General features: G+C 37.1%; 1 protein-coding gene across 1 annotated transcript; it reads left to right on the plus strand.

Moving 5' to 3' along the window:
• The first annotated feature begins 1,758 nt into the window (after positions 1-1,758).
• On the plus strand, positions 1,759-20,485 carry LOC127549023 (vomeronasal type-2 receptor 26-like). Its single transcript, XM_051976759.1, has 4 exons — positions 1,759-1,947; positions 6,933-7,073; positions 16,053-16,176; positions 19,385-20,485. Exons 1-4 carry the CDS (start codon positions 1,759-1,761, stop codon positions 20,308-20,310), a joined length of 1,380 nt encoding a protein of 459 aa, XP_051832719.1. The 3' UTR covers positions 20,311-20,485.
• Positions 20,486-22,689: the final 2,204 nt, after the last annotated feature.

A 22,689-nucleotide genomic window follows, 5' to 3' on the forward strand; every position in this document is an offset into this window, starting at 1 on the left:
GCTGAGTGTACAGAACCTGAGCAAGGGGAAATCTGGCCCGTTCCCAGGAAGGGAAGCTGTGTCTCCTCCCCAGCTTTGCCTATGTGACAACAAGAGAGCAGCCCTTGTTAGGAAGCCATGGGACCCCTTCTTCAGGAAATTTAGGGTTGGGGACAATTCTACTCCTCCCACCTCATTTATGAGCGGGAAATACGATCTTATGGTTACTCCTCCCTGTGGGTAAGTGTATTTACATTAGTTCCTATTTTTTTTTTGTATGAAGTAATGTGATAACAAAAGTCAGCGTGTCCAGCTTAGGGAATCTCAAAGGTACTGAGTACATTGGGACTGATGGAGCCTAAAACTGAGGGCTGGGAAACTTGACTTTATTTGGGAAAGACAGAATGGTGCAGGATGGAGCACTAGCAAGTTCTCAGACTTGCAAATGGCTTTAGGAAATGTCTGTTCCTTCTCAGTGATGTCTGGAGAGTCTGTTTTCTCCAGGGGGTGTGAGAGGGGCTGCTTTTAATTTCTAAGCTAACTCTTCCTTAACTGCATGAACCAAGGATAGGTAGGTGTATTTACTTTCTGGGATTTTGACAAGGCATCCTGACCTTCCTGCTGCTGCAAAGGTCTTAGTTCTATGGTTTGTCACTATCAGCTCTCTTTGCAAAACCCTCCTTTACATGGCAGGATCTCAGTATATAGCAATGTGACACTCAAATATAACCTTTTGTAAGTTTGTTCTGTAGTAAAAAAATTCAGACTCCTCCACCGATTTATGGATCATTTTCCTCCATCACATCAGAGAAGCTGATCGGCTATTTATTCTGTCCTCTGCTTGTTGAAGACACAGCATGAGTTTTACTGAATGGTTCTTTGGCAAATAAGAATTCTTTTCTGAACTTGTTGTAGCTTTCTGTCATTATTTAATCCCTCTGGATTCTTTTTCCATTTGAATTTTTCTTTGTAGTTACAAATAAAAATTCTCTAAGAATCAATAGTCATAAATAATAAATATTTTATAACAATTGTGTATATTTTTGTCTAAGAAACAAGGCCATTAAATGATATGAATTATTGGTTATTTTTTAATGCTTTAGTATGCTTCTTTTTATTCTATTTGTAGTTCATCATCTAGGAAAAGTGGGAAGTTTGACCTAAAGGGAGAAGTTTCACCAACCATTTTGAAACATTAAATAAACATCCTGTTCTAAATCAAATGCCCTTTTATGTTTTATGAATTATTTGATTTTTACCTTGAGAACGGCACTCCATGCAGAAGGCAAGGCCTCCATATTGTCAGCACTGATGATAAGTTGATGCAATTGAATATAAGTGATAGAATGTCACAGTACCTTTTTTCTTCCTTCCATTATACTTTAAGGCTTCTAGAGTCAACAACTATCCATGTCTTCTTGTGGAATAAGTGAATGGCTCAAGCAAGCAGTTACCTGAGGACAGAAAGCCAATAGTCCTCACATTACAAATTACAAAAAGAAAAGAATATTGGAACAATGTGTATGGATAGAGGCTAGATTGAATTCAAATGGAAGGAGCTAAATAGCTATTGCAGTGCTTAGTTTTGACTAAATGTTGGGAAAATCCCTCTTCTGAAATGAATTCTGTGTCAAGGTTGTTGTAATGTTCTGTAATGTTTACCATTAATTCACTAGAACTATTACAAAAAATTACCAGCAAATCTTCATGCCTCCCTTCACTCTACATGAGATTAACAGGAATCCCAAACTGTTGCCCAACATTTCCCTGGGATACCATATGTACAACTCCTACTCCACTGAAGAAAGGACCTTGGAGAGCTACCTGTGGTGGCTGTCTGGAACACGCCAGATCATCCCTAATTACAACTGCAGAAAGGGAGGAAAGGTTGTGGCTGTCATTGGAGGAGCCACGTCAGCTCTCTCTGTTCAGATGGGGACCCTGTTCGACCTCTACCATTTACCCCAGGTGAATGAGATAGAACCTAATAGATTGTCTCTTCTTCTGTACAATCTACTAGTCAGAGCAGTAGTATTGGAAGTAGATGTAGCAGGAGCAGCAGCAGTAAAACAAAATGCATCTATGTGTACCTTTAAAAATTAAAAAAAAATTGCTTTACATATATATTTCTTTTGATCTTCACAATAAACTCATGATGAAGATATTCTAACTTCCCTTTATAGTGGAGACTACTGTGACTGAGAAAACTTAAATTGTTATCATGCAGCTAGTGATTGATTGTGATACTAATTAATTCAGGTCTTCTTAGAACAGTTTAACTCTCTAATGACTGAACAAAGCCACTGTTTTCATCCTCCGGGAAATTGAATAACTCCTGGAATATCAACCCTATTATAAGATAAGAAGCCAGTTAGTTTTCAGCCCAAAGAAAGATCTGAAAGCAGAAGTAGTTATATTTGCCCATTATACAGATAACTTCAATAATGATTACAGAAGTTAAAGTATTTAATCAACAGTACACAATTCACTGGTGGAAGAAAACTGATTATCTTACCATTCTGGACTTTAAGTTGAATGATCTTTCAGGTTTTTACATCTCATTCTATGAGCTTCGTTTTTCATAATCATAATATAATTAGTCCAGAGATTATTGAGATGAGAATTATTTATAAAAGGAAACTGAGCATGAGTGCTGATGTATACAGTGCTTGTTTTGGGGAGCACTGGGAAGTCTGTCCTAAGAACACCATAAGTACATTTAAAAATGTACATGAGTTTGAAAATATTCCTGACATTGTTCTCAAAGAGGAACCTAACAATTAATGGGCACAGAAGGAAGGCAGAAACATACGGTGCAAGAAAAGACATTTCAGAAAGCACCTCATGTTTTCTAAACTGAAAAGTGACCTCTCTGAGCACTGTAGTTTCAGCTGGCTGCTTAGTGAACTTTGTCAATGGTCAGTCAGATGAGTGACTACTTTGTGTATTCAGAAGCAAGAAGAAAATTAAGGATGATTTCATGGAAGAGAAACAATGAAAATTTAGATGGTTTCATTTAAAGGAAATGGAGGTCAGTTTGGAATATGGAACTATGCATATAAAAGAGTGAAGGACTGGAAGCCTCTCTCCATTTATATCCACATTTCTTATTTTAAAGATTGATTGAACCTAAGCTTATTTAACTACAATTTAACATTATTTAACTATAATTTGTTTAATGTCCAATATTTCAGATTCTGTATGTAAGGTCTTTGGAGAAAAACCAATTGGGATCTTTGATGTCTCACTCACATTGAAACTATAAATAGTCCTGACCATATACTTGGAGAATAGTAAAAACAAAAACTTACAGGCTCAAAAAGCATAAGAATTAACTCTAGATATACTTGTGGAAACATGACTGAACTCTCTAATTGAGAGAATCATGAGAAAGAGTTCATCTAGCATCTTTGTTGCCAGATAATAAAATAGAAGGAAGTCTGGTCTAGAGAAGAGGCAACCTGTTCCATATGGGATTATTTTCCTTTGATTCTGATCAGAAAGAACATGGCAGGATAAGTTGGAAAAGTCTCCTTTGCCAAACAGGCAGCTTCTTTCCTACTGTGATGTGTGGGTATATATTTGACCCTCAGATCTGAAACACTATTTGTCATAGATGATTTGAATTTTCATCAGCCTCTAATGAAGTCCATGAATATCTGGTTTTTGTCAATGACATAAATGTTCTTGCCAAAGATTGTGGTCATGGTTAACAAATTTGGCGGCAGACGTTTTGATGTCTCGTGGAGAATAAACAATACATTTCAAGAGATAAATGGAGAGACTTTCAGAGGGAAATTGTCATGTATGATAAAATTTACAATAAAATCTAAAACTTTTTTGTAACAATAAATATGCCAGTTGGAGTAAGTATATTTTTTACTTTAGCTCTCTCAGCAGCAGCATGCACCTGCTCATCCATATTTTTTTTCTCATCCAGATTACTTATGGTCCATTTAGTCCCAGTCTTGCTGACAAAGTCCAGTTTCCTTCCCTCTATCAGATGGCCCACAAATCCTCTTCTCTTCACCGAGGAATTGTCCGCTTATTGGTCTATTTTCAATGGAACTGGATAGGCCTGATTGTCTTTGATGACATGAGAGGTGAGGAATTCCTCAGGGAAATGAGAGAGGAAATGAAAAAGAATAGAGTTTGTGTGTCATTTACGGAGAAGATCCCTCTCAGTGACAGAAAAATTAGGAAGACCTCTGAGGCCTTCATGTCCAGGATCCTAATTTCAGAAGTTAAAGTCATTGTCATCCATCCTGACACAGATTCATTTACGATTATGGGAAACTCACCAGGATTCTTATTTCCAACCAAGAAGGTGTGGATTGTCACATTTCATTCAGACATTACATCGAAAGCTTTGTACCATTATGGTTTTCCTTTCCATGCTTCTCTCTTCTTTTCACACTTGACTAGTCGCATACCTGGGTTTGAGAGTTTTCTCTCCAATTTTATATCTCCTTTAATTTGGAGCATTGGTCTTCTTAAAGCATATAGGCCATCACCTTTGAAATGCTCAGATCAACCAGATATCCCAGAGCAAGATTTATATTTACCAAATGCCTCCATGGAACATTTACCTTTTTACCCTGTGGAAATGCCAACATCTACCTTGAGTTACAACATCTACAATGCTTTTTATGCTGTGGCGTGGGCTCTCCATGAAATAGTGATGAAAAGATCCCTGGGAAATGAAGAATCTGCATTGCCTCATCCATGGCAGGTAACATGGAAAGTGTGGTGCCTTTTTAGTGATGATATTTTGAGTATGTATTTTAGCAAGAAGTGGGACATGGGAGACATTGAAGACTTTTCAATTTCTAAAATGATTCTGATTGTATATTCCTCAATGATTTTATTGTTGGTTTCCAATATTTGTCAAATTGCATATAAAACTAAAATTAAACTTCTTTCCTAGAGTCTTAGAGATATAAATAAGCTTACATTTTATATTTCCAATTCAGTTCTGGACTTTTATTTTATCATAAATATTTGAAGGCCCTTTATTTCATTGGGAACCCTTTTTTTTTTCCTGAAGGACTGAACTCAGGTTTTCTGGGCAGGTGATTCTTAGTTGTTAGCCAGATCCTTTTTTTTTTCTGAAGGACTGAACTCAGGTTTTCTGGGCAGGTGATTCTTAGTTGTTAGCCAGATCCTTTTTTTTTTTTTGCAAATTTATCCTATTCCAAGCACTCTGATCTTTCAATTAAGAAAGTGAGGGCTCTTTTGTCATCCTGACTGTAGCTCCAACATATATATGTGCTTCTTTCTGCGTCCTTGCACTATTTGCTCCTTTACTTTGGAGATCTAGAATTGGACTAAAATATCCCTGGTGATTTCCTCTGGGAATCTTTTTCAGTAGATGATCTGTGGCTTCTTTCATACTCTATTTTACGTTCATTTTCTAGAATACAGGAGAAATTTATTTGATATTTTCTTGAAAGATAGAATCCATGTTCCTTTTCATTGTAGAACTCGTGTAATCTCATAATGTTAAATGCTCTCTCTTCTATCTATTTTCTAGTTCAGCATTATCTATGGGGATATTGCCTATTGTTTTCCATTCTTTTTACTTTTGGCTTTTTCTTTTATTTCTCAAGGTGTCATTATGTTCTACCTTCTTAGTTCTAATTTTTAAGTAGATATTCTCCTTAGTGGTCCTCTATATTTCCCGTTCAATTTATCTAATTCTGATTTTTAAGGCATTTTCTCCTCTATTGTCTTTTTCTGCTTTCTTTTACATCTCTCTCATTTCTCTTCATAATTCTGTCTGTACCTCCCTTTTGAAAAATTTTAAGCCTTCTGTGACTTTAGACCAATTCTTACTTATGTTGCAGATTTAGTTGATAAAGGAGTTTTGACTTTGTTATTTTCTTCTTAGTGTGGATTTTTCATCTTCCTGTTCATCACAGTATTTTTCTATGATCAGAACCATTTTCTGTTGTTCACCAATTTCCCCAGGCTATTATTTGACTTTACCTGTTTACTAGAGTAGTGCCCTGTTTCCTGTGGTAAAAGAGCCAATGGCCCAAGCTTCAGGAGTTTGTACAGCTATTTTTAGAGATTCTTCAAGGGAGCTGGATATTTCACTTCTTCCAAGGTTGTCTGAACTTAGAAGAAATGTGTTTATTAATGTCCTGGCCTCTATTCTGTTCTGTGAGTTACCACAACTGTGAGAAGATCCATATTCCGCTGTTGCTAAATGTTGTCATGTGCTAGTTCTCTTCCTCACTCTCACATTGTGAGCCAGGAAGGTACACTCGATGTGGGTACTGGCAAAGCAACTGAGTTCTGGCCCAGTGCTTTAAAAGAGACACTTGTAATACCTTCTGACAAGCTCTTCAACCTCTTACCATATGTGGTCCAAGAACTCCTGCAATGGCTGCCCCTTCTGCTGTTTCTTGGAGTGTTGTGTATTTAGTGGCTGCTGAATTGAGCTCCTGCTTTGCATCAATTGCCTTTAATGTCACACAAATGGTTTGATAGTTTATCCTGCAGATGAGAGAAAACCACTTCAGATTATCAAGGATGGGAGAGCCATGGTCTGGCCTGAACATCAGAGCAATCGCTTCCAACGCAGTAGGGTAGGCAGAACAGGAGAGGTTTAGTCAGAGGCTATTGCAATAATCTGGGTGTGAAGTCATGAGGATGTTCCAGGAGCAGAGAACAGGAGGGGAACATATTAGAGAGATGCTGCAAGCAGACCTTGGCAATAAATTAAATAAAGGGGGTGAGAAATAATGAGGACTTGAGTGAGAAACTGAAACTACAAACCTAGGAGATGCAGGCAATCCTGCGGGTGTCAGAGGGTCATTTCCATGTCCCAGAAGAAATTCAGATTTGATCCCACCTGAAAATAAGAGCACGAGACTCCATAAAATCTCGTGTACAATTGCCTTTCCCTTGGGTACCGCTCACGGATGAACATTTCTCCTCTTTTTCAGCTTCACTCCTACCTGAAGAACACCCAGTTTGAGAACGTTGTTGGTGAGCAGGTGTTTGTGGATGAGAACAGACGCACAGAGGCTCACTATGCCCTTATGAACTACATATACTTCAATTTTTATAATGGTCATGTTCTCTATGTGGGGGACTTTATCCCAGAAGCTCAGCTCGGTCAAGATTTTACAATTTGTGCAAATGTCATAGTGTGGGGCGCATGGAGTTCAAAGGTCAGACACATTGTTAATGTTACTTTATGCTCCTAAACAGCAGAAGAATCTTTGACTTATGTGGTGCACTCTCCATAATTGAAAGGTGCAGCTGGGTGGGAAAATGGCTAGACTGTAGGCCTGGCTCTGTTTCAATTATCATAAATTCATGCATGTTTCCCCTCTTTTCTCTGTAGCAATCCTCTTTATCATTTTTTACGGCATTATAATGCTTTATTATATTTATATACATCTACATAGGTATATTGTTAAACACAGAGAAATATACACATATATGCAATTTTAGATCTATGTATTCACATAGATATCTATAAATATAATACCATTTCATATTCCCATTTTTTGCCATTTCCAAAGCAGGCATGAGTATATTTTAATTTGTCTTTCTTTTCAACTTATATAGGAAAGAATGAAAAAACCTTTAGCTTGTATGCAGCACAATATAGAGGATTCAATATGCAACCATAACTTTCCATTTCACATTGCTTACATTTTCCCTAAAAAATGTATCTGTGTATCTGTCTATCTGTGTGTGAGAATGTGTGTGTTTGTGTTTGTGTGTGTGTGTGTGTGTGTGTGTGTGTAAAACAAAAGTATCCATGTTCTATCTCTCTTTCGAGGTAAATTATTTATACTTGCATCTGTCCTTTGTGATTGATTTTAGAAGTGATAGCACACAAAATGACTTAGATTCAAAAGTGTTCTTGGAAAACCATCACTGTTACTGTGAACAGTATTTTCCTAGTTCAACTCATTTTACTTTTTGTTATTTCATGCAATTTTTACTCTGTTTTTCTAAATTCAACCAGGTCATCATTTCTAATAGCACAACACTATTCTCTCACTGTTATATACGCCGCATCTTGTTTAGTCACAGTGAATAGAGCACCGATCCTGGAGCCAGGGGAACCTGAGTTTACATCCAGTCTGAGTCACTAAACTACCTAGATGTTTGACCCTGAGCAAGTCACTTAATCCCAATTCACACACACACACACACACACACACACACACACACACACACATACACACTCACAACCAAGACCAAAGTCTATTAGAATTATGTTCTGTCATCTCATTGTTGAAATGAAACAAGTCCATCCCAGCTGACCATCATATAATCTTATTACTTTGTAAAATGTTCACTGGGTTCTATACATTAGTATTAATATTATCTCTTTATCTCTGGTACTCCTCAGTAAGAGTTTGTTTTCTTCCTTATCTCTTTAAATTGTATCTATTTTTGGTTTCACTTGATCTAGCAGCAGGATCATTATTCCTGCTTTTATTTTTATTTCAGATGTAGAATAATATATTTTGTTCTACTGTTTACCTTTAATCTGTATGTATATTTTTGCTTCACATTTGTTTGTTGCAAACAATATATTGAAGATTCTGGCCTTTAATCCATTCTACTCTCTACTTCTCTTTTCTGGGAGTGCCCATCTTATTCATATTCACACTTGAGATTACTAACTCCCTATTTCCCAGCAATTGATGTTTTTCCCATTATACTTTTCTCTCTCCTTTCACCCTTTCCTTCCTCACCAGTGATTTGCTTCTGATCCTCACATCCCGCAATATGCCCTCCCCCTTTTCAGTCACTTCCCATTTATTTTATCCCTTTCCTTTCTACTTCTGGCTTTCCTTCTAATAACTTTCTTTTTTTTCTTTCCCAGTCCCATTTCTACTTCTATAGACAGTGAAAAAAGTTTCAGTATGTAATAAAATATGTAGGATTTTCCCTCTGTGAGTCCAAACCCAGGTGATTAAGAGTCCACCAATGCTCATACTTCTCCCTTCTTTCCCTATATTGTAATAGGCCATGTGTGCCTCTTTGAATGATGTCATTTAGCTCATTTTACTTCCCCTTTTTTTTTTCCCATTGTAGTTGTTTTCCACCTTTAATTTCTTTTTTATATCATCATATTGATGTTAACTTATTCCTACACCTTGTGCCTAACATTCTTGTACATACAGGTCCCTTTCCCTTCTTTAAAATTTCTTTGGGATATAAGTCCAGTCCTAACACTGCTGGGTCAAAGGGTATGCACAGTTTGATAGCTTTTTGAGCATAATTCCTAATTGCTCTCCAGAATGGCTGGATGTATCCACAATTCCACCAACAATATATCAGTGTCCCAGTTTTGCCCTCCAACATTCCGCATTATCTTTCCCTGTCATTCTAGCTAATCTGACAGGTGTGTAGTGGTATATCAGAGTTGTCTTAATTTGCATTTCTCTGATGAATAATGACTTGGAGCATCTTTTCATATGGCTAGTTTCAATTTCTTCATCTGAGAATTGTCTGTTCGTATCCTTTGACCATTTATCAATGGGAGAATGGCTTGATTTATAAATTATAGTCATATAATAACATAATTATTATATAGTAGGGTCAATTCCCTATATATATTTTGGAAATGAGGCCTCTATCAGAACTTTTGACTATAAAAATGTTTTCCCAGTTTATTGCTTCCCTTCTAATCTTATCTGCATTAGTTTTGTTTGTACAAAAACTTTTCAATTTGATATAATCAAATTTTTCTATTTTGTGATCAATAATGATCTCTAGTTCTTCTTCGGTCATAAATTCCTTCCTTTTCCACAGGTCTGAGAAGTAAACTATCCTATGCTCTTCCAATTTCTTTATAATCTCATTCTTTATACCTAGATCATGAACCTATTTTGATCTTATTTTGGTGTATGGTCTTAAGTGTGGGTCAATGCCTAGTTTCTGCCATATTAATTTCCAAATTTCCCAGCAATTTTTGTCAAACACTGAGTTCTTATCCCAAAAGCTGGGGTCTTTGGATCTGTCAAACACTAGATTATTAAAGTTACTGGCTATTTTGTCCTTTGAACCTAACCTATTCCATTAATCAACGAGTCTGTTTCCTAACCAATACCAAATGGTTTTGGTAACTGCTGCTTTATGGTATAATTTTAGATCTGGTACAGATAGGCCACCTTCATTTGATTTTTTTAAAATTCCCTTGAAATTCTTGACCTTTTGTTTTTCTTTATGAACTTTGTTGTTATTTTTTCTAGGTCATTAAAATAACTTTTTTAGACGTCTAATTGGTATAGTGCTAAATAAATAGATTAGTTTAGGAAGTATTGTCATCTTCATTATATTTGCTCTCCCAATCCAAGAGTATTTAATATTTTTCCAATTGGTTAGATCTGACTTTATTTGTGTGGAAAGAGTTTTGTACTTTTACTCATATAGTTTCTGATTTTCCCTTGGCAGATGGATTCCTAAATATTTTATACTGTCAGTACTTACTTTAAATGGAATTTCTCTTTGTAACTCTAACTATTGAATTTTTTTTAGTAATATATAAGAATGCTGAGGACTTATGTGGGCTTATTTTGTATCCTGCAACTTGCTCAAGGTGTGGATTATTGGTAATAGCTTTTTAGTAGAATCTCTGGGATTCTCTAAGTATACCATCATATCATCAGCAAAGAGTGATAGTTTGGTTTCCTCATTACCTACTCTAATTCCATTAATCTCTTTCTCAGCTCTTATGGCCAAAGCTAGCATTTCTAATACAATATTGAATAGTAATGGTGATAGTGGGCAACCTTTTTTCACTCCTGATCTTTTTGGGAAGGGTTGCAGTTTATCCTCATTACATATGATGCTTACTGATAAATAGTTACTACTAATAAAAAGTCCATTTATTCCTATACTCTCAAGTGCTTTTTAGTAGGAATGGATGTTGGATTTTATGAAATGCTTTTTCTGCATCTGTTGAGAGGATAATATGGTTTTTGATAATTTGGTTATTAATGTGGCCAATTATCCTGATAGTTTTCCTAATATTGAACCAGCCCTGCATTCCTGGTATAAATCCTACTTGATCATGATATATTATCTTGGAGATGATTTTCTGTAGTCTTTTTGCTAATATCTTATCTAAGATTTTAGCATCAATATTCATTAGGGAGAATAGTCTATAATTTTCTTTCTCTGTTTTCAACCTACCTGGTTTAGGTATCAGTACCATGTCTGTGTCATAAAAGGAATCTGGTAGGATTCCTTTATTCCCTATTTTTTCAAATAGCTTATATTGCAGTAGGGCTAATTGTTCTTTAAATGTTTGGTAGAATTCACATGTAAATCCATCTGGTCCTGGGGACTTTTTCTTAGGGAGATGATTACTAGCTTTTTTAAATTCTTTTTCTGAAATGGGTCTATTGAAGCAATTTACTTCCTCCTCTGTTAATCTGGGAAGCCAATATTTTTGGAAGTAGTCATCCATTTCACTTAGGTTATCAAATTTATTGGCATAGAGTTGGGCAAAGTAACTCCTTATTATTGCTCTAATTTCTTTTTCATTGGTGGAAAGTTTTCCCTTTTCATTTTTTAGAATAACAATTTGATTGTCCTATTTCTTTTTTTCTAATCAGATTTGCCATAGGTTTATCGATTTTATTGGTTTTTTCACAAAACCAACTCTTTGTTTTATTTATGAATTCAATAGTTTTTTTACTTTCAATATTATTAATTTCTCCTTTTAATTTTAGAATTTCAACCTTAGTATTTGATTGGGGGTTTTTAATTTAGTCTTTTTCTAGCTTTTTAAGTTGCAAGCGCAGTTCATTGATCTTCTCTTTATTTTATTCAAGTAAGCCTCCAAAGATATAAAATTTCCCCTTATCGCTGCTTTGGCCGCATCCCACAAATTTTGGTATGATGTCTCATCGTTGTCATTATCTTGAGTGAAATTGTTTTGTCTATAATTTGCTGTTTCACCCAATCATTCTTTAAGATGAGATTATTTAGTTTCCAATTATTTTTTGGTCTATTTACCCCTAACTTTTTGTTGAATGTAGTTTTTATTGCATCGTGATCTGAAAAGAAAGCATATACTATTTCTCCCTTCCTGCATTTAATTCTGAAGTCTTTATGTCCTAATATATGGTCAATTTTTGTATAGGTTCCATGAACTGCTGAGAAGAAAGTATACTCCCTTCTGTCACCATTCAGTTTTCTTCAAAGATCTATCATATCTAACCCGACTCTATTTACCACTTTAATTTCTTTCTTATTTGTTTTGTGGTTTGATTCTTACTGGTATAGTAGGTTGCCAACCTACTATCGCCAGATTATGCTTTTTTTCCTTGCCTCCCTTACCCCTTCCCTAATATTAATCTTAAGAGTCCCACTTGCGTCACACAGCTCTCCCTCTTTAGGATCCCTCCCTTCTCTCTTTAAATCCCTTCCCCTTTCTTGAACCCTTCCCTTATAACTCATTTTCCTTTTCCCTTTTCCTCTACCACTTTTTCATGAGATGAGAGAAGATTCTCTGTAATACAAATATGTCAGTTATTTCCTCTTTGAGCCAACTCTGATGACAGTAAGATTCACAAAATGTTCCTCCCCCTCACTAAGTTCCCGCAGATATGATAGGTTTCCTTTGCCTCATCATCACATGTAGTTTCCCTCTTTTTATCTACCCTTTTCCCTTTCTCAGACACTATCCCCTTTCCATTTCTACTTCCCTTTTTTATGTTATATCAATAAAATCAAATGATACATGTGGTTTTTACGTATATCCACAACAGAAACACAGTGCTCAAGAGTTCCTTTTAACTTTTTCTACTTCTCTTGAGTCCTACAGTTGGAGATCAATTTTTTTTCTTTTTTGTTTAAATCTGGTTTTTTCTTAGAAACAAATGGAATTCCTCTGTTTTATTAAACGTCCATCTTCTTCCATAGAAAAATATGCTCAGCTTAGGTGTTTATTTTTGGCTGCATTCCAAGTTCTTTTGCCTTTCAGAATATCAGCTTCCTGGTCCTTCAATCCTTTAATGTGGAGGCAGCCAGATCTTGAGTGACCCTTATTGTGGCACCTCGGTATTTGAATTGTTTTTTCCTAGCTGCTTGTAATATTTTGTCTTTAGTCTGAAAATTCTGAAATTTGGCCACAATATTCCTTGGAGTTCTTATTTTAGGGCCTTTTTCAGAAGGTGTTCAATGAATTCTTTCAATGCCCATTTTTCCTTCTGGTTCTATCACTCCTGGGCAGTTCTCTTTGATGATTTCCTGTAAAATAATATCTAGGCTCTTTATTTCATCATAATTTTCGGGTAGTCCAATGATCCTCAGGTTATCTCTCCTAGATCTATTTTCCAGGTCTATTGTTTTTCCAAGTAAATATTTGGCATTTTTTCTCAATCTTTCATTTTTTTTGATTTTGCTTGACTGATTCTTGATGTCTCAATGAATCAGTCATTTCTATTTGTTCAGTTCTGGTTCTTAGTGAGTTATTTTCTTCATTAGCTTTTTTTTACTTCTTTTTGTAGATGTCCAATTCAGTTTTTAAATGAGTTGTTTTGCTCTATGGAACTTTTTTCCATTTCACTAATTTTTTTTAGTGAGTTATTTTCTATTTCCAATTCACAATTTCTGTTTCCCTGAACTTCTTGGGAGGTTTTCACCTTTTCCAATTCACATTTCAGGAAGTTGTTTCTCTCTTGTATAGCTTCTTCTTTTTTGTTTTTTTAAATAACTTTTTATTGACAGAACCCATGCCAGGGTAATTTTTTAACAGCATTATCCCTTGTACTCACTTCTGTTTCGATTTTTCCCCTCCTCTCCCAGATGGCAAGCAGTCCTTTACATGTTGAATAGGTTGCAGTATATCCTACATACAATATATGTGTGCAGAACTGAACAGTTTTATTGTTGCACAGGGAGAATTGGATTCAGAAAGTATAAATAACCCGGGAAGAAAAACAAAAATGCAAGCAGTTTATATTCATTTCCCAGTGTTCTTTCCTTGAGTGTAGCTGCTTCTGTCCATCCTTGAACAACTGAAACTGAATTAGCTCTCTTTATCGAAGAGATCCACTTCCATCAGAATACATCCTCAAACAGTATCGTTGTTGAGGTATATAATAAGCTCCTGGTTCTGCTCAATTCACTTAGCATCAGTTCATGTAAGTCTTGCCAGCCCTCTCTGTATTCATTGGGCTGGTCATTCCTTACAGAACAATAATATTCCATAACATTCATATACCACAATTTACTCAACCATTCTCCAATTGATGAGCATCCATTAATTTTCCAGCTTCTAGCCAATCTTGTATAGCTTCTCTTTCCTTTCCCCATTTTTCTTCTAGTTCTCTTTTAAGGTTTTTAATAGTCTCTTCTAGGAGAGCCTTTTGTGTTGGGGACCAGCAATTGTCTTGGGACTGTCTGGAATTAGTCTCTTCAGGGTTGAAAAGCTGCTCTCTTTCTGTATAGAAGTTATTGGTTGGACTTTTAATATTTTTTACTCATTTTTTAAAGCCTGTGGGATCTGCCTTCAGGGGCAGGAGGTTACCAGCTTCCTCTGCAGAGCAGCGATAGGTGTAGGGATGGGTAGCTGTCCTGCCAACAGTCTACAAAGAGCAGCGAGGTACTGGAATGCTCTGGGAAAGAGTTCCCCACCTGAGAATAACTTAGGCATTCAGGGCTGAGCTGGGAAAATGCCCTGCAAAGAACCCCCGTTGTGTGGGATAACAACTGCCCTGGGGCTAGATGCTGAGCAGTGAGATTTTCACTACCCCAAGCTAAAGCCCACCCTGGGGCTGTGGGTATGAGGGGTTGAGCAGTGGATAGCCTTTCAGGAACCAGAAGTGTCACTGCCCAGGGAAGCACAATTGCCTGTGAAAGTTCTATTGCCCCAGCCCGAGCCAACTGTGCAGATTAGAGGCTGCCCCGGACTGTGCCTTCTGCCTTGCAGATTTGTAACTGCCCCCGCAAAAGCCCCGTACTGCAGGATGTGGCTGTGTGGCTGTGTTACGAGTCTGCCTGAGTCACTTCTGGTTTTGGGTAGTTCTAGGAAGATCTTGTTAGGTTCTGGCATTTTTTAGAGTACCCTCTGTTATAGGCTTTAATTTCTCTGCCAGTTTACTGCTTTGTAATCAAGGAAGAGCAGTTAGCCTATAGCAGAGTCATCTCTATAGCTTCTATAGCCACAGAAATCACCCCCACCCCTGGTCTGCTCAGGACGCTAGTCTCTCCCTGCCTGTGCTGGTCTGTTGCTGGCCCCTCAGGACAAACCTTTCCTGGTGATCTTCCAGATTATCTTTGGCTGGTAAATTGGGTGCTTCTAATCTTCATGGATTTTAGCAGTCAAGCGGTATTTTTGAGGCTGAATTTAATACTTGGTTGTGAGGGGATGAGAGGGACTTAGAAAGTCACGTGTGCCTTCTCCAACATCTTGGCTTTACCCCCCATTCCAATATACCTTAACCTGAAAAATTACATTCCAAATATTTCTGAGTTCAGTCACTCCAAAATCCCATCAGGCACTTGAACTACCAAAAGTGTTATTTTTGCTTTTACACTGAGTACACTAATTCCTTCCATTTCTCTTTCATCACTTATTACTGAAGAAAACTGTTCCAGTACAATAGTGCATAATACTGTTGTTAATGGACATCCTTGTTTAAATCTTGATCTTATTAGGAAGACTTCTAAGAAATCAAAATTCATATTGCCTTGGAATTGCCCTTGCAGTACAATGACCCTGCCCAAGGAGAAGCTTCAGGGTCGTGTCGAGATATCTCCCAAATCTATGACCGAGCCTGGGAAAGTCAACTTCTCTGTAATTAGCCAACACGTGGACTATCTTATAAATGTCCAGGGTGTAAAATACTTTTGTGTGAAGGTTCTGTAGGAGAAGGTCTGTCACTGAGTGTTGCAGAAGAGTGGGTGACAAATGGAAAGAATAAGTTGGAAAGAATGTGATCATTCATATACACTCCTAAATATGTACCTGTGGAGGGGGTTATCCAAACCAGAATGTCCAAAAACATCTGTGTTTTCTTCACAAACATAAATAGCTGTCAGTTAAAAACGTTTATTCCAGTCTCCTGTCACTGTCTTAGGTACCCTCTGCCATATGTAGTGCCAGTTGTCCTGCTGGATTCAAGAAGTCGCTTTTGGAGGGGAAGCCTCCTTGTTGCTTTAGTTGCTCCCCGTGCTCAGAAGGAGAAATCTCCAATTATATAGGTGAGTTACTGCAAGGAGGTCGCATCTCATGGCCCCTTCTAGTAAAAAAAAAAAAAAAAAAAAAACTAAGAGCATATTCTTTGTCTCAATTTTACAGAAATGTCCTGGCCTCTGTAAATAAATATATGAGCCTGAGAAAGAGCAGAAGCTAGAAACTTTTCCAATAAGATAAAGGGTGAAGACAAGATTCCTATTAGCACCACTATTATGAATCTTTGTACTAGAAATGTTACTTTTAAGTATAAGAGACCAAAGTAAAATTAAAGTAATTAATGTATGCAATGAAAAATACTAGTATCACTCTTTGCAGGAGATATGGTATGTTTACATAATCCTTGAAAATGAACTAAAACTACTTGAAACAATGAACATTTTCAAGACAATTGGTGGATAGAAAACAAACCCACATATATCACTGCCATTTGCATGTTATCAACAAAGTGCCAGGCATGAGAAATAGAAAGAGAAATCCCAGGTAAGTGTAAACAAGACAAAATATGTGGAAGTCTCCTTGCCAAGAAAAAGCCAAGAACTGTACAAACACAATGACATGGCAAAATTTTCCTGCTGTACAATGAGAAAGATAATATATAGGAAGAAATTATTCATCATCTTATTTCTTTGATGAACTGCAGTTCACTTGCCCTTTTACTCCAAGATAGTGTGTCATGGATATACACAAAGGGAAAGATTAAAAACAATATATACAAGGGTCTATATGTTTATATGTATATATGTAAAAGTAGAGGTGTCCATATTTATGTATGCACATATATGTAAATATATATGTTTATAGATTAGGGAGTAAGACAGATGTCTTTGCAAGAAACAGAAAGGGAGAAACAGATATTGAGAGACAAAGGCAGAGTTAGAAATAAAAAGAAATGAATAGACAGGAATAGAAACAAAAATATTGAGATGGAGAAGGCAAAAAAAAACTTTAAAGAAAGTTACCTAATGGGGGAGTTGTATTCCATACATTAGAGACTGCAGACTTTTCTCTAACTTATGGGTCTGGTTTCAGTGGAAAATTTCCCCAACACTGACCAAGAGCTGAAAACTAGCAGGGCCTTTCAGAGATCGTGGTTCATGTCCCATAATAAACCTAGAGCCATTAGCTGACTCTGTAAGCTCCATAGGAGCCTTCCAAATGCTGTTATCCCTTTCTACTGATGATCCAATATTGCCTTTCCCTATTTCATTGTTCTAATGCTTCATGGTATTGAACAATATAGAAACAAAAAAGTCAGACATAGTGAGGAATGCTAACCAAATTAGCCTTTTCCCCCTGACATTGTAACCAACACAGTTGAAAGCAGGGATAGCCCTGGGACTGAACCTGTGTCTTGACTGTTAGAGGGAACTCCTGCAGCAGGATCAATCTCTACTAAGAAGGTCAGGTATTTAGCTGGGCCTTGTTTTCTGGGAGATACCAAAACCATTGTGGAGCAGAGTGACTTCCACAGTATTAAAAGTGCATCTGCCCCTTCATGGCCATCACCTGTTTTCATCACACTGCACATGGAGTGACATCAGATAAGTAATCAGCTCAGCAGGTTAAGAAATGAGACATGGGATAAGGAAATCACCACGTGGGTCACAGGACTTGAGCAGTCAACACTGCATCCCAAGCTCCAAGCAGAATAGATGTGGCCATGGCTTATTCAATAGCATTGCATTTGAGCCTGGCTTTACATGGTTTTGAATTTAAGAGGGAAGGCAAAAGAGGAAACCAGAGAACAGGCTGCTTCTATGAGAAGATCCTCTAATTTGTACAAAATTTAGATGATCCCTTAATCTCATCTGCTGCCTTAGTGGGGCACACATGGTTCTCTCCCCTGCAATGAGGGCAAACTCTTAATTTAGTGATGAGAAGGATGAGGATGATGGTGATAAAATTATAAGAACCATATAAATTGAGGCTCAAATTTGTACTACATATGTTCTTTCTCATTTGATGCTCATAATAACCTTATAAAGATAGTGTAATTATTATCCTTATTTCTCTGAAAGGAAAACAAAGACAGACTCAAGGATATTATCTCCCCAGAGTCAACAATTTTTTTTTTTTCTGAGGCAGGATGCAAACTCTGACTTCAAGTCCTATTCACATTCAAGTAGCCATTTACTTCCTGATAGAGCATAGTCAAATTGAAAGAGTTGATCGTAATTTGTGACATAGCTAGCATGTCTCTTCAGGTTTTCACTGCAGATGTGACAGGGGCAATAAAAGATTTGTGAAGATTACAGAGAAAGAGGGAGAATCGATGAGGAGGAAAAAACAATTTTTAGGCACCAGAGAGACTACTGATAGCAAGTATGGTTCTAGTGTGTCATTGAAGCATTCTAGATGCTAAATTCAGGTCTCATGGATTTGAAAGCTATGATTAAAATAAGGTCAATCCAATATTCCAAATAGTAGTGAAAAAATCCAACTGAGGATCCAAAGAGAATTTTTCTCTTTAATTAATTGATAAAATGAAGGTATTAATGGGTTATCATTTTCATTATTGAACATATCCTGGAAAGGCTTCATTTCTCTTAGGATGAATAAAAGGAACATTTCCAAAACAAAAGAAACAGGTTTTCTATAAGAAACTTGCCATTATTTAATAAGTCATCAATCAGTCAATCAACAGTCATTTAGTGTGAGAAGAACTTGGTCATAAATAATGAGATAGAGTGATAAAAAGGAAGTGAATCCTTCATTCAGGGAGATTCTATTCCAACTGAGGAGACAAGAATATACACATATATCTACCAAGGGAATGTTTAAAATTCATATAAATCGGTTGTGGAAAGGTGAAAACTGGAAGCTGGAAAGAATGAGGAAGTATTGAGACAGGCAGCTCTTCAACTTGAGTTGTTGCCCAACACAACACAGAAGTAATCTGGATATTTGATAGGAAAGGGCTCCACTGTCTAAGCTTATTGTCCTTAATGATTAGGTTAAGAAAAAAAGGTGTCATCACTTACATAAAAGGAATAAAGAGAACTTGAACCAAAGCCAACAGAGATCAAAGGCATGAATAGATTTGATCTGGCCAGTGTACAAAGTAACTTACCAGTGACTGTGTCATCCAGTAAAGAGAGAATGGAGTTTTGCAGAAGCAGAAGGAATTGCGGCAGGTCTTGGGATGATTTCCTACTGTGGGAATGAAGAGAAATATTTTAATCTAAACGTTAAGTCCTTGTTTGTCTCCTGCAGATGCTGAGCAGTGTAAGAAGTGCCCAGAGGATGAGTATCCCAATGAGCAGAGAGATCACTGCCTCCCCAAGTCTGTGACCTTCCTGGATGTGAATGAACCCTGGGGGAAGGCAGTGACAGCTGTAGCTGTTTCACTCTCATTGCTCACGGCCCTGGTACTGTGGGTCTTTGTGAAGTTCCAAGACACTCCCATAGTCCAAGCCAATAACAGGAACCTCAGCTACCTGCTCCTCACCTCCCTTTCCTTCTGTTTCCTTTGCTCCTTGCTGTTCGTGGGCCGTCCCACCGCTGCTTCCTGCCTTTTCCGACAAACAGTATTTGCAGTTTTGTTCACGGTGGCTGTTTCCTCCATTCTGGCCAAAACCATCATAGTAGTTCTGGCTTTCAGGGTTACAAGGCCAGGGAGCAGGATGGGGATGTTCCTTCATCCCAGAGTGCCCTACTGTGTGGTTCTCATCTGCTCCGGAATCCAAGGGCTTTTCTGTGCCATCTGGTTGGGGACCCATCCCCCCTTTCCAGAGGCAGACACATGCTCTGAATCCAGGTACATCATCCTCACATGTAACGAGGGCTCCACCTTTGCATTTTACTGTGTCCTGGGCTACATGGGCTTTCTGGCCCTGGGCAGCTTCACCATAGCCTTCCTGGCCAGGAACCTGCCCGATGCCTTCAACGAAGCCAAGTTCATCACGTTCAGCATGTTGGTGTTTTGCAGCGTCTGGGTCTCTTTCCTCCCCACGTATCAGAGCTCCAAAGGGAAAGCCGTGATGATCGTGGAGATCTTCTCCATCTTGGGCTCCAGTGCCGGGTTACTGGGCTGCATTTTTATTCCCAAATGTCTTGTGATTCTTCTGACATCATGGGAAAATAACACAAAACAGACCAAGAATCAAAGGAGTTCCAGGAGCAAGAATTCTTTTTTTTAATAATTTGATATCTTTATATTCCCCCGTTCCATATGAAACAACATTTTTAACTTTTTTTTAATGCTTTGACTTGCGCATTCTCTCCCTTCTTTCCCAACCCCAGAACCATTGAGATATCACACGTGCAGTTATACAAAATATTTATACAAATGTCTTGTTGAGAAATACATGTGTATCATTCCTTGGATTAATAAAAAGAATTCTTAAAATAAAATTTTTACAAACTTTTTAGCATCCAACAGTTTTATCATAAAGATATTCAGAAAAGTTTTGGACCATTTTGTTGTTGAAAAAGCAAAGTTATTCACAGGTGACCAATCCACTCTATTGCTTGACTTTGTACACATTACATTTTAGTTTTCATATGTTCATGTATCTTTCCAGATTTTTCTGGTCATCATAATTACAAATCATCAAAGTATTCCGTCATAATTACATACTACAATTTCTTCAGCCATTCTCCATTTCACGAGAATTCCCTCAATATCCAATTCTTTCCCCAAGAACAGAGGTGATATCAATATTTTTGTTCATATATTTCCTTTTCCTTTTTTTCTTAATCCCTTTTAGGTTTCAAGCCATGTCGTGTTAGTTTTAGGGGGATGAATTTGCCTAATTTTATAGTCTTTTCAACATATATCATACATTTTTATCAATATCAGTTGGGAACTAGCTCATATTTTAATACTTTTCATTCCTTTATCTATACATTTGAGAAGAGCTGTTTGCAGCAAAGAAAGTTGCTTCAAAATTGTTTCCATAATGACTATTGCTAATTATCTTTTCCCTGATTATTCTATTTTGTTTTTTTTTTCAATTTATCCCTCATGAAAGAGTTTTACTTTTCATCACATTTCACAATATTCCCTCTCTTTTCTCACCCTAGCCCCTGCTCTTGTTCTTTTAATGTTTTACTATCTTGCAAAATAATATAGATTTCTCTATCAGTGTTGAGTGTGTATGTTATTTCGTCTTAGAGCCAATTCGAATGAGTGTAATATTCACTCTCTCTCTCTCCCCTCTTCCTTCCCCTCTACTAAATGTTTTATGTTGCCTTTTTAATAGGAGATAATTTATGCCCTCCTCCTTCTCCCTTTCCCTTTCTCCCAACACATTCCACCAAATCTTCAATTTAATGTAATTTCTTTCATAAAGTATTCTTTCATATTCATATTCAATGCACACCTATGCACTCTGTCTATATATGCTCCTTCTAACTTCCCTATTAATGGGAAATTTCTCATGAATTACAAGTATCATCCTGCCATGCACAAAAGTAAACAAATTAATCAGATTAAGTCCCTTATGATTTCCATTTCCTGATTAACCACTTGTGCTTCTCCTGAATTCTGTATTTGAAAATCAAAATTTTTGTTCAGCTCTGGTCTTTTCATGACATATACTTGGAATTCCTCTATTTCACTGAGCTCCTACCTTTTTTGTTCGAATCCCTACAAAGTGTTAACTATCGAGTTAGAGATAGAGACAATAATTATCTACTTTAGCATGGTTTAGTATGATTGATCTGATCCTACGAGGAGATGTTATAGGCCAGAACTTGAAACAAGGTACTAAGTGGAACTGAGTAGACAATGTTTAAATCTAGTTTAACATTGATTCAATCATACAACAAATAAAGGTTTTCCGATATAATGACTGGTGTGTACTCAGTGAACAGCATATAACCAAGAAGCTGTCAGGGTCAAAGAGCACTCTGGGAGATACAGAAGTCCACAAGCCCACTCTTGGAAGCAAAGTCAGATTCATTCCATCTTCCACCTTTGTGCTGACTGGAGGCTGAAGAAAGCCAAGGAGCTCTTGGAATCAAGCAGAGAGATAGGTCTCTAAGAATCTGAACTGAAACTAAGGCTGCCTCCAGAAAACCTCCCCAAGAAACCTGCTCCCACACAGAACCATCATTTATATTATAAAAAAGAAGAGAACACCACACTTTTTCCTGAAGGACCATCATCAGTTTTACTGGGCAGGCGATTCCTGGTTACGATCCTAGTTCCTTTGCTCTCCAGAAATTCACATTCCAAATACTCTGATCCTTTGAAGAAGTGACAAAATCCTGTGCATCCTGACTGTCTTCTCACTATCCTTGAATTCTTTCTTTCTAGATATTTGCAATAAACGTTCTGGAATTTGACAACTCTATTTCTGAACATTTCCTTCTTGAAGTCTTCAGATGGTGATCAATGCGTTCATTCCATTTCTCTTTTATCCTCGAGAATACAAAGAGTTTTCCTTGATAATATCTTACCAGAAGATGACTAGGAAGTCTCTGCTGGATCATTATTTTTCCAGTGAGATTTATCACATTGTCTTCTACTTTTTCATTATGTAAATTTCAATTGATTGTATCTAGATTTCTCA

This window comes from Antechinus flavipes, chromosome 1, assembly GCF_016432865.1.
Source record: "Antechinus flavipes isolate AdamAnt ecotype Samford, QLD, Australia chromosome 1, AdamAnt_v2, whole genome shotgun sequence".
Taxonomy (NCBI): domain Eukaryota; kingdom Metazoa; phylum Chordata; class Mammalia; order Dasyuromorphia; family Dasyuridae; genus Antechinus; species Antechinus flavipes.